Raw genomic sequence first — 12,323 nt, forward strand, 5'->3', positions numbered from 1 at the left:
CTCTAAACAGGGATAACTTCTGCCAGGAAATTTCAAAATAAATAAATCAAAACTCCAACATGGATAACTTTTCCCAACTATGGCTATAGTATAGTATGGACAAAATAAAGCAAATATGGATAATTTTTTTCACCTTTAATTTTGCTTCTCAATTTTAACATGCATCTCTGAAATCCACCATCTTTCCCTTTTTCTGTTTTTTTTCTTTTTTTTTTTTGTTTTGGGGTTTCTGAATCTTTAAAATTGCTAATGAGGAATAGATATTTGGTCATCTGGGTATTGCATGAAATTCTTTTATCATTGGTTTTGATGAAATTTATGACCAGGGGCTTCACTTTTCTGATATGTTCTTGACAGTCCACGACCACCCAAAACGGAAAAGACAAAGGGACTTTGGACGACGCGTGGGCGAGCTGCAAGCGAAGAATGACCAGCGGAGTTGAATGACAGTGGAGACCAATGGCTTTTGAATGGATTGGTACCGGCGGTGGACTGAACGACGACTGCGTGGAACTAAACCGAAATCTGGGCGGAACTTTGATCGGCGCGTGAGGGAGATTCCGACGGTGGACGGGCTGCAAAGTTAGACGACCGGAGTGAGCGTCAGCTGCTGAGTTTGTTGATGGTTGCAGTGTATCATAACGCGAACTGGAGCTTGACAACGATAAAAATGGTCGTCGACGGTGTTGCTGTCTAATGAAGCTTGAATTCCAGAAAATTCCCAGAAATAATATATATATATATATATATATATTTCCAGAAAAATGCTAAGAGAAAAAAAATAATAATAAAGAATTAAAAAAAAAAAATTATTCTCTTTATCTTTTATATTATCGTTTACTATTGCTGCAAGAATGACTTTTCCACTTTGCATAGAATATCTTCTGCTCATGTTTGCTTTATCTGATCAGTGTGCTTCTAAAAAACTTCTCATGGTGCCTGGACATGATACATTAGAGAGGCAAACCATTAATGCCTTTTCAATACTGTCTTCTGGAACTATATGGTGGAAGGCAAATTACTTTTATTTTTATTTTTGTGGGTGTTAAAATTTTTGAAATGACAGTCGGTGATTGAGAAAGTTGAAAAAAGTGGAAGGGGTGATGATGAAATACCGATTATATCCTTGAGTTAACGGCACACATGGGTCACGTGCCACTTAACGTGAAAGATGGGACGGAATCAACGTAAGAGGGTATTAATGCAAAAGAATATAGAGGTGAATATGTATCGGATTGGTTGGAATTTGGATAATATACAATCCAATTCATATTTTTTGATTTATTTAATATAAAATTTAATTTATATATTAAAATATTAAATTCAAACCAAATCAAATTATTTATAATCTATTTGGTTTGGATTGTTTAATCGGTTTAAAATTTACTAGTATATAAATATATATTACAAATTAAAAAATTTTCAAATATAAAATATAAATAATAAATTATAATTATCCAAACATAAAATATAATTAGAGTAATCCAGTATAAAATAAAATATAAGATTGCAATCTATAATATCCAATAACACTAATTAATTTTAAAATAAAATCAAACATGAAAAAACATATAAAAATGAAAAAAATTTAAAAATTAATATATAAAAATTTAAAAATATATAGAAAATATATAATTTTTTAATTATATAATATATTATTTGGGTTAGATTGGGTTGGATTGGATTTATACTTCCAATCCAATAACCAATTCAATCCAAATACTTTATGATATCTTGAACCCAATACAATCCAACTGATGTAAAAATTCAATCCAAACCGCTAAAAATGAATTGGATTTATCGGTTTAAATGGATTGAATTGGATTTTGCCCATCCTAAAAGAAGCTGTAAATTTTAAGGATATAGATAAGTGAATGTTAAATATAGAATGCAAATTGTAAATTTTTTAAAATTTTAGGGGATATTAATGTAAATAATTCTAAATTAAACCCAAAATTAAAAGGAATGAAAACATCATTTATAAGTCTCAACAAATGTACAGTTGCTCAACAGTTAACCAAGGATTCTGCAAAACTTATGGTGGGTGGATATTAGTTTATGAATGCAGCTCTTAGGAGCATCTGACTTTTGTTAGCTCTTTCTGTTATTAGTTTTGTTAGCTGATGTTGATGTAGAATACCATCCCATACACTTAAAAGAAAGGCGCCAGAAGGAGAAAATGCAAGACTGGAACAAGATTTCTCACATCCCTCAAATCGATTTGACGACTTCATTTGTGTAGTTATATGAAGTGAAGACTATAGCATGCATAACTTGGAGGCAGGCAATATATTTTCACCGTTTATTATGAAAGGAAACGCATCAATTGGTATTTTTTTTTTTTTCCCTACAATTCATGATGCAGGTGGAGGTGGAGGTGGGGAATCAGGTGAAAAATTGATTAGAAGCTTGATTCATGCTGTGTTTATTTATTTATGTAGTGATATTGTTGATCTTTTTGAGATTTATAGAGAAAACCTGCTAGTCGAACCCATAAAGTTCCCTTGTACAGCCTCTCTCACCTCACATCAATCTCACCCAAGAGACTCCTAAACAGAAAAAACAACCATTTACAGGTTTTGGTTGAAGTCAGCTGAACACTAATAATTCTAGATTTTGCCATCTCATTTGCTCTTCTGTTATTGCTAAGCTGGCTCATTAGCTGTAATTACATGTGCTTCTTGTTAGTTAGCTCTTAACTGGTTTTCTCCGTAGATAATTGAACTTAACAAAGTGAGATTAAAGTGAAAGATAATACAAAATTGAGGTAAACTGAGAATTGAAGCTTCTCAATCGAGTTGCTGCTGATCTTTTTCCGGCATGAAGCATGTATTTATAAGCTTTTGTAAAAGCCAACATTAAATCTTGCCGGGTCACCATCTAAATGCATGGCTTCACTGATAACCTCTTCTAAGCCTTTAAGATTATTATTTTTATTTTTATTTTTATTTTTTTTGGGGAAAAACATAAGCCTTTAAGTTGAACCATGTCATTTTACTAACAAGGAATATTTCATTTACACCTCATTTACACCCTTGATGTTTGAGGTATATATAAAAATATCTTTTAAATTTAAAAAATCATTTACACCCTCAACATAGTTTAAATTTACCTTTACACTTTTTTAAAGTTAAATTATTTTTAAATTCCTTTTGTTTCTTTTTTTTTTTTTTCCTTTTTCGCACTTATTAATTTGAAGACTTTTAAACATTTTTTTCTTAATTTTTAATTAAATTGTATTTAAACTATGTGATTATTTTCCCTCTTTTTTTTTTTTTTGGGGGGGAGGGGGGGGAAACACTACATGATAATTTTAATTACATAAGCTTTTTTGAACAAATTATATATTTGACAAACATTTTTAGTTAAATATATTTGATGAATTATAATATATTTAGTTAAATATATCTGATTATTATAATACATTTTAATAAATTTAGTTAAATATATTTGACAAATTATCACTTAATTAAAAAGCTTATTTGATTAAAAACATTAAATAGTTTTTTTAAGAAATAAAAACTATTATATAGTTTAAATAAAATTAATTAAAAACATAAATTAATAAAAATTTTAAATCTTCAAATTAATTTTTACAAAAACATAAAAAATTAATTTTTTCAAAAAGAGAAGAAAAAATTTAAAGGCAATTTGATTAAACTAAGCCTATAAGGGTAATTAAGCTTGTCACAGGGACTTGCTTGCTAACAACTCTAAAAGATAACAGTTTCAATTCTTTTGTCTTTTTTGAATCACAAAATAACATATTTTCTTATTAAAAAGTTAATAATGTGAAATTTATCAAAATGCTTATCAAATTTGCTGATCAAATGATATGATTATATTTAATTGATTTATTTTTTAATTCACTTTTCTATTTAGGTTCAATAATTTGTATTTAAATTATATTAATATACTAATCAATAGCAGCTTGATATATATTACTTGATAAATAAATTAAAAATATTTTAGTACCTGTAATACTTTTTTTAAAAAAAAATTTGATAGCACACATCTAATTTTTTTTCTTTTTTGGTGAATGATAGCACACATGTATTTATTTAGATGATAAGCCAGCAAAATGTATACTCACTGTTGGCCACTAATAAAGTATGGCAAAACAAGAGGTGCCTAAAAGTTTTTTCACGACGTACCATACACGAACATGCTCTAAAACTGCACAGAGAAAGTGGAATTGGCAGCCAAACCAAACCTGCAATAAATTATATTAGATCCACCATACAAGATTGATGATCCAACTAATGAGACACTCTCAGTTTTCTTAAATGGCTTAAATAAAGCCTATATAGCCCCAAAAGAATAGGCACCTATATATATATATATATATGCATTAGTTAAACTATCTCCCCTATTCGCTTACAAAACAGCAACTGTAGAATCTCCATCCCTATCGACAAGCAGAAGAATTTTGCATTGACATAAAATCAATTCACAAAATGATATGAAGTCTAGCACCTTCCAACATATTGACCAAAATCCAATCAATTTTATTCATTCTATTGTAACGCAATCTAATAAAGGGCATTTTTGTACAAAAGGCAACTAAAAATTAATGAAATTAAAACATTTATAAAACCATGTATAAACTGTAACACCCTGTTTTGAAGTACATCGAAAATTTGTCAAATTTGATTGAGGTTGACCAGGTTTGACGATTATTGACCGAGAAGGGGTCAAATGTTGACTTTTTGCTCCCAGTGGAATTTCATGTTGACCGAAGCACTGCTACGAAGTATGCATTGTCACGAGTTCATAGACTAGTACCACATCAAAAATGGAGCTACGGTTTGAAAGTTATGAGCAAAACAAGTTGAGGTCCAAATTATCCAAGGATGTCAGAGTTGACTTTTTATTTTTGGGGATATGAGTTTTGACTCATGTACAGATATGAAGTACCCATCGATACGAGTCCGTAGACTAGCGGCATACTTGATTTGTACATTTCGTTAAAAAGTTATGGAACTATAAAGTTTTTCCAATATAATATTATTTTAATATTATTTTTAAAAATATAAATAATTATGCCACATGTCACCAAGTGGGATGCACCATGTGTAATATTTTAGAAGTGACATATGTCAGCAATAAAAAAATACTATATTATATTATTTTGTCTTTATTTTATATATTATTATTTTATTATTTTAATATTTATTTATTTATTCTTTTTCTTTTTGTCTTTTTCCTTTCTTTTCTTCCCTTTTTCCCACGTGGGAAAAACACTCTTTTTTGTCTTTTCTTTTCCTTTCTTTCCCTTCTCCTTCTTCTTCCCCGAGCTCGACAAACACTAGCAAAACACACACAGTGACTTCTCTCTCTCTCTCCTTTGACTCTCTCCCCCTCTCTCTTTGACCGGTCATTTTGGCCGGTTTCGATGGCTGGAAGGCAACACGAGCCAGTGGGCTTGAGAGCCCATGGTCAGGCGACGTCGGCGGCGAATTTTCAGGCCATTTGGCTGGCGGACGCATTGGGATCGGCCTTCCAAAATGGGCGACCGGCGATCCTCCGGCTGATCCCTTTTTCGGCGGTTTCCGACCGTGAGACCGGTCTTTTCCCCTAGATTTCAACCCCCTGATTCCGAAAATAACCTCCATTTGCCCAAATTCTAAGCCATTTGTGAGATACGTGGAGGAGAGTGTTTGGCCAGAACTTTCCATTCATTTTTCGGCCACCACCGACGAAATTGAGGTCAATGGAGGTCGGTAATGTGATCCTCGTCTCACTAACTTTCTATAGACACCTTATTTGTGAATTTTGGACATCATTTGTGTTAAACCCCTGGATATCCGGTATTATTTATCCGAATAAAGTATTAATTTATTTGAGTTGTGTAATATTGTTGTTCTAGGAGCACATGTGGATCGTGGAATGGATCCTATGGAGGATCTTGGTTGGATTGCGTGCTCGAGGTGAGTGACGTACGTTCAAAATTATTTTGGGATGTTAAAATATATATATTTTGTGTTAATTGGTTATTTGAAGAATATGTTTTATGTGTTGAATATTTAGTAAATTTATAGTTGAAATCTTGATGCCAAATTTGAATGAATTATAATTATTTGTGCATTAAAAAAAAAAAAATTTGATTTCAAGAATTTTATGGATATGGAATTTTATTAATAATTGTTAAATTTTATTGTTGGAATATTGTGTAATTAGAAAGTTTTCATGTGAATTTTAATATATGTTTAATATTTGAAGGAATTTCCATTTAATTTTATAATGCCAATTTATAATGGTTTTAATATATGTGTTGTTACAAAAAATGTATTTGGGATTTTAAAAGAATTATAGTTTAAGGTTTTTAATTAATTATTGTTGAGTTTGATATTTTATAATGCATAACAAATGCGTTTATATTATTTTGAGAATATATGAATTTCATGTGGTTTTAATAATATTTTTGGCATGATTTGATTTTAAAGATTTCAAAAAAAATATTGGTTTAAGTTATGGTGCTCTCAAAATATATATTTATGCACTTGAAATATTATCTGATTGATTTTATGATATGAGAAAAATTATATATTATCGATGGATTTATGCTGGTGATATTAAAGGAAAATATGGGATGGTAAATTTGAAAAATAGTATGATTCCCACAGTGAGTTTTGGAAAAATTGTTATTTTTAAAATAATATGGTTATTTATTTTAGACACACTCATACAGTACTGGTGTTCTGTACTGTGTACATGGATGAGCGCGCAAATTATAATGTCTCCCGTGAGCTGTCATTGGACCGAGGGCAGACAAGTTTGATATTGGCCATAAGCCGCCCTCTTCCATGGCCGGGTTGACTGTTTAAGCAGCGGTGCTGTCGAGACGCCGAAGCGACCATATGCAAGTTTATCTCTTTAACTTTCCACCGGACAGTGCTCGAGATGCTGGGTATCGTAGGGTATCACTGGTATATAGTGTGGTGTGTCAAGTATTATTTTTCTAATATAAATTTCAAATCCTAAAGTTTTAAAATCGTATTTAAATTAAAATGTTTTTAATAGTATTTTTATAAATTAAATTGTTTTGGTAATCTAAATTGAGTTCTATTATTAATTATTTGGTTTTATTTTATTTATTTAAATATTTCTTGGATCATTTTTGTATATGTAAATTTTATTGTGTTTTCGTATTAATTGTTTACAATACTCTATTTCCAATTTAATATTTGTCATCAGGTTTATTTTTTTATAATTAGTTCTCATTAAAAATTTTGGATTATTAATTTATTATCTTTTATATGGAAATTATTGATTAAATATCTTCTAGATTTTTGGGGCATAAAATGTTGGGTTTTGGGAAAATATTTTAAAAATGGAACTTTTCTAACTGAGTGAATTGTGAGAGTTTTGAGGGAAAATATTATTTTTAACTATCTATTATTTAATTATTCATGTCTTATTAATCAATTAACTAAGTTATTTACCTTTTTATTATTATTATTATTGTATAGTAGATTGGGTTACTCACTGAGATGATTAGCATCTCATATTTTTAAATTCTGTTCCCCTAGGCTTAGGTTAGTCGATGTTGATCATCTGGGAGTGAGCTCGACATCTTGGTTCGTTGCTGAAAGTTCCAAAGGCTTTTCCTTCCTTCCTTTCTATCTTGTATTATTTCTTTTTTATCATTTATTGTATGAAATTTCGTACTTAATTGTATTGTATAATGCTCTGTATATTGATTTGACACATATTTATTGAATCATATATTGATTCCCTGTCATTTATTTGAAGTGCTGAAATTTGTGGTAATATTTTGTAGTAAAGTGGGAGGAATAAGGTGGTGCATTTAGAAGTGTGTTTTCAGTGCAAGAAAATTGTGGTAAGTCCAACCCTTAGGGGAGGTTCTGCCGGGTTTTTCATTGGAAGGTCCGGTAGGGTTTCCCTGGGATCAAGGCTTGTATAGGGTTCCTGTGAGGGATCTTGGACGGATCCTGACATAAACATATCCCCTTGATGTGCCAAATCCGTGTAAGCCAGAAGTCCTGTGGGAAAGTAAGCAAGCAAGCAACTGGAGAGAAGACTTATTAAGGTCAATCAAGTGCTTTGGTTTCTGCCATTCCCATCAGCAAATCTAAGTTTTAGCTAGTGCTTTTTCCCATTTACCATTAGCTACCTTTATCACTTTCTCAATCTCTAAACTTCCTGCTATGCAAATTCTGAAGAAAACATGGCTGCAGAATTGGTGGGTGGAGCTCTTTTGTCTTCTATGTTTCAGTCGGCGATTGATAGGTTGGCTTCTCCTGAGGTGGTGGACTACCTGCGAGGAAACAACATTAGTGATGATCTGATCTACGAATTAAAGATTGTACTATTAGTTGTTAATGCAGTGCTTGATGATGCAGAGGGGAAGCAAATCACCAACATAAATGTCAAGAAATGGCTGAACGAGCTAGAAGTTGCTTCCTATGAGGCAGACGATCTCTTAGATCAGATTGCTACTGATGCTCTGCAATCTGACTTGGAAGCTTCTGGTTCAAGAAAGTCCAAAAAAAGTAAGTTATCCGACTTCATTTCCAGCTCAATTTCTCGCAGATCATACAATCAAGATATGAAAAAAAGGCTGGCGGAGATTCTTAGAAGGTTTAAAGTCTTTGAAAAAAGCATAAATATCCTTGGTCTCACCAATAAGAGTTTTGGCGAGAAACCATCACCAAGACAACCGACGACATCATTGATTGAAGAACCTTAGGTCTTTGGTAGAGATGGAGATAAGGAGGCCATAGCAATTTGTTGCTTACAGATGATCATGAGGGTAGGAATAGGTGTCTATGATTCCATTAATAGGCATGGGTGGCATTGGCAAAACCACCCTTGCTCAATTAGTTTACAATGATCACGCAGTTGAGAAGCACTTTGACCTCAAATTATGGGTTTGTCTTTCTGAGGAGTGTGATATTTGTAAGGTAACAAAAACGGTTCTCTGTGCAGTAACCATGTCTAATTCTCATTCTTATGATTATACAAACCTAGATTTGCTTCAAACTAAGTTGAAAGAGGGGCTAACGGGGAAAAAAATTCTTAATTGTTTTAGATGATGTGTGGAATGAGGATTATAATGATTGGCAGAAAATGAGAACACCTTTTAATTTTGGGGCCCATGGAAGCAAGATCATTGTAACATCATGCAATAAAGTTGTAGACATCATGGCCACTACTTGAACTCATTTTCTGCTTAAGCAGTTGAAAGATGAAGATTGCTGGAAAATATTTCAAAAGCATGCATTTGACAAAATTAGAGGATCTAGTGTTTGTCAAGTCCTAGAGAAAATTGGTAGAGGAATTGTCAAGAAATGCAAGGGCTTGCCTATAGCGGCAAAAACACTTGGAGGCCTCTTGCATTCTAAAGAAGATGTCAGCGACTGGGAAAGAGTATTACAGAGTGAGATTTGGGATTTCTCACATAAAGAAAGCAAAATTCTACCAGTTTTGTTGCTAAGTTACAACTACCTTCCATCACATTTAAAGCAATGTTTTGCTTTTTGTTCAACATTCCCGAAGGACTATGAATTCAAGAAGCATGAACTCGTTTTGTTGTGGATGGCAGAAAATCTTTTGCGGCAAGCAAACATAAATAAAAGAGTGGAAGATATAGGGAATGAATATTTTGATGAGTTAGTATATAGGTCATTTTTTCAAAGATCGAGTAGTAGACAAGAATCTTGCTTTGTCATGCATGATCTTATTTATGATGTAGCCAGATTTGTATCGAGGTGATATTGTTTCATAATTGAAAATGGCAACTCAAACGGAAATATGATGAAAGTACATCATGTATCTGTTGCACCAGATGTTTCCTTACAGAGATTTGGTGCTACTTCTAAAGCAATTCATTTGCGCTTGCTTTTAACATTGTATGGATATTCATTCCCGACCTTATCTAATGAAGTAGTGAATAATGTAATTTTGAAGTTGAGGTGTTTAAGAATATTATCATCGTCTGGTTGCGTATTTTTAAGCGATTCAATTGGTGAGCTTAAGCATCTTCGTTTCCTTGACCTCTCTTGCACTTCGATCAAAAGATTGCCAAACTCTGTGAGTATGTTGTACAATTTACAAACATTAAATTTATCACGGTGTGATGAACTCATTGAGTTGCCTGAAGATATGTACCATCTCATCAACTTATGACACCTTGACATCAGTCACTCTTTTAAGTTGATAGAAATGCCGAGACACTTTCATCGTGGGAGAAGATAATGGGACGAAGAGAGAAGAGTTGAGGGAGCTTTCAAATCTGCGCGGAGAACTTTCCCTTATGAATTTAAAGAATGTTGCAAGTGCCACGGATACATCGGAAGCCAGGTTGATGGACAAGAAATATCTTGAAAGGGTGCATTTGTTTTGGGAAGTCAAAGCAAATTATGATACATCATAGAGAGGCCATGCAAATCATATGATACATCACCGAGAAGGACTTGAAAAGCTATTGCCTCACACAAACTTGAAAAGGCTTTCCATTTCTAGATATGGAGGTGCTTCATTCCCAAATTGGTTAGGGGATCATTTATTCTGCTGCATAGTTTCTATAAAGCTTAAAAATTGTAGATATTGCAACAGTTTGCCATTGCTGGGACAGTTATCCTCCCTCAAAACTCTGCTTGTTGAAGGCCTTAGTGAAGTGGTGACTGTTGGTGCTGAGTTTTACAGGAATATTGCTGGTTCTTCTGTAACAAAGCCATTTGAATCACTGGAATTCTCAGGTTTGGACTTTGTTGTTGAAGGACACCGACTCTTCGTGAATTGAAGTTAGGCGTGTGTGAAAAACTACGACTAGAGGAATTGCCACATAAAGCGGAATCAATTCATATCGGAGGAAATAATGGTGTAGAGTCATTGATTGAGGCAATCAACAAAGGCCAAACCTCTTTTCTTAAGAAAGTGCATATTCAAAATTGTTGTTCTGCAATTACACTCCTTCTTGAATGCCTGCCCACTACCTTGACAGAACTAGAAATCAACTATTGTAAAAAATTAGAATTTCCATTGCAACGCTCATCGGAAAGCTCATCCATTCGTATAGTTACAATCCGGGATTGTTGTGATTCACTTAGATACTTCCCTTTGGATTTCTTTCCCAAACTCATCAGCCTCTCTATTTCTTTCTGTGAAAATCTAGAATCTCTAGGAGTCTCCTTAGATGGGGATGGGATGCTAACATCTTTATCATATATTAGTGTTTACGGTTGCCCCAACTTTGTATCTTTCGCTAAAGGCGGATTGCATGCCCCCAACTTGACTAGACTTCGAGTTGAAGGTAGCAAGAAATTAAAGAAGCTACCTGAGCAAATGAGGAACCTCCTCCCATTTTTGAACACCTTGCAAATCTCCAATTGTCCAGAGTCGGAGTCATTTCCTGAAGGTGGTCTACCCTCTCATCTGAATAGACTTTGGATTATGAACTGTCCTAAACTCATAGCACAGCGAATGAAGTGGAATTTTCATGCATTCCAAGTTCTTACGAATTTTTCAATTGGTGACGAATGTGGAGGAGGAGGTGTGGAATTATTTCCGGAGGAGGGTTTGCTACCCTCCACTCTTTCCTCTATCCGTATCCATAAATTTCCACATCTTAAGATGCTGGACATAAAGGGACTTCAACAATTCACGTCTCTTGAATGTCTATGCATCTCAGAGTGCCCTCAATTGGAAAAGCTTTCACAACAACGTTTGTCTACATCTCTTAAACATTTTCAAATTGATGGATGTCCACTCCTCGAAGAAAGGTGCCGAAGGGAGAAAGGGGAAGACTGGAACATCATTTCTCACATCCCCAGAATTTGGATCGACTACTGCCCCATTTAATGGAGTTATCTGCATCACACTCTATGCATGCCTCATAGGCACGTCATATACTTTCGTGTATTTCAACCATTTTTATTTTTTTTCACTATTGTAAACATCATTTCTTATTGTTTATTTATTTATCTGAATATATCAAGCACTAGTTTTGGTATATTTTCTCTGCATTCCCTATTCCCTATCCGATTCCAAAAACAAAGAAGCAGCCACTGCTTCTTCTGTTTCACTTCTCTAACCTGTTCTATTCCTTTTTATTTTAATTATATTTTACTTCTTTTTTTTTTTTACTTTTGTCTTGCAATCTGAATTGGGATTTCCTCCTCTGTATTCTCTTGAATTTTCTCTTCTTTTGTTTTTTTTTTTTTTTTTAATGTTAAAAAATTGTACACTTTGCTCCAATTGTTTGCATGTTGAAATTTGTATTTCATTAACCCCAAAAAACTACACCACAATCTTCTTATTGATTCATTTAGCCATCTTTTTTAGTTGTTCAATTACTT

The 12,323-nt window shown here is 33.1% G+C and overlaps 2 protein-coding genes across 2 annotated transcripts; both read left to right on the top strand.

The window, feature by feature from the left end:
* The first annotated feature begins 8,191 nt into the window (after positions 1-8,191).
* Positions 8,192-9,738, top strand: LOC132800250 (putative disease resistance RPP13-like protein 1). Its single transcript, XM_060813515.1, has 3 exons — positions 8,192-8,516; positions 8,809-8,927; positions 9,205-9,738. Exons 1-3 carry the CDS (start codon positions 8,192-8,194, stop codon positions 9,736-9,738), a joined length of 978 nt encoding a protein of 325 aa, XP_060669498.1.
* A 39-nt stretch (positions 9,739-9,777) lies between these two features.
* Positions 9,778-11,826, top strand: LOC107428224 (putative disease resistance protein At3g14460). The gene is made up of 4 exons (XM_048462709.2): positions 9,778-10,056; positions 10,187-10,326; positions 10,570-10,724; positions 11,141-11,826. Exons 1-4 carry the CDS (start codon positions 9,778-9,780, stop codon positions 11,824-11,826), a joined length of 1,260 nt encoding a protein of 419 aa, XP_048318666.2.
* The last annotated feature ends 497 nt before the right edge of the window (positions 11,827-12,323 follow it).

Source organism: Ziziphus jujuba, chromosome 12 (assembly GCF_031755915.1).
Source record: "Ziziphus jujuba cultivar Dongzao chromosome 12, ASM3175591v1".
Taxonomy (NCBI): Eukaryota; Viridiplantae; Streptophyta; class Magnoliopsida; order Rosales; family Rhamnaceae; genus Ziziphus; species Ziziphus jujuba.

Bases quoted from the DNA above. Each gene is read 5' to 3' on its own strand.
- LOC132800250 (XM_060813515.1), top strand. From the start codon at position 8,192: ATGGCTGCAGAATTGGTGGGTGGAGCTCTTTTGTCTTCTATGTTTCAG. The intron at 8,517-8,808 runs GTAAGTTATCCG...TTCCATTAATAG, and splicing joins TTCAAGAAAGTCCAAAAAAA to GCATGGGTGGCATTGGCAAA. The intron at 8,928-9,204 runs GTAACAAAAACG...CTGCTTAAGCAG, and splicing joins AGGAGTGTGATATTTGTAAG to TTGAAAGATGAAGATTGCTG.
- LOC107428224 (XM_048462709.2), top strand. From the start codon at position 9,778: ATGATGAAAGTACATCATGTATCTGTTGCACCAGATGTTTCCTTACAG. The intron at 10,057-10,186 runs GTGAGTATGTTG...TTAAGTTGATAG, and splicing joins TCAAAAGATTGCCAAACTCT to AAATGCCGAGACACTTTCAT. The intron at 10,725-11,140 runs GTTTGGACTTTG...GTGAAAATCTAG, and splicing joins TGAATCACTGGAATTCTCAG to AATCTCTAGGAGTCTCCTTA.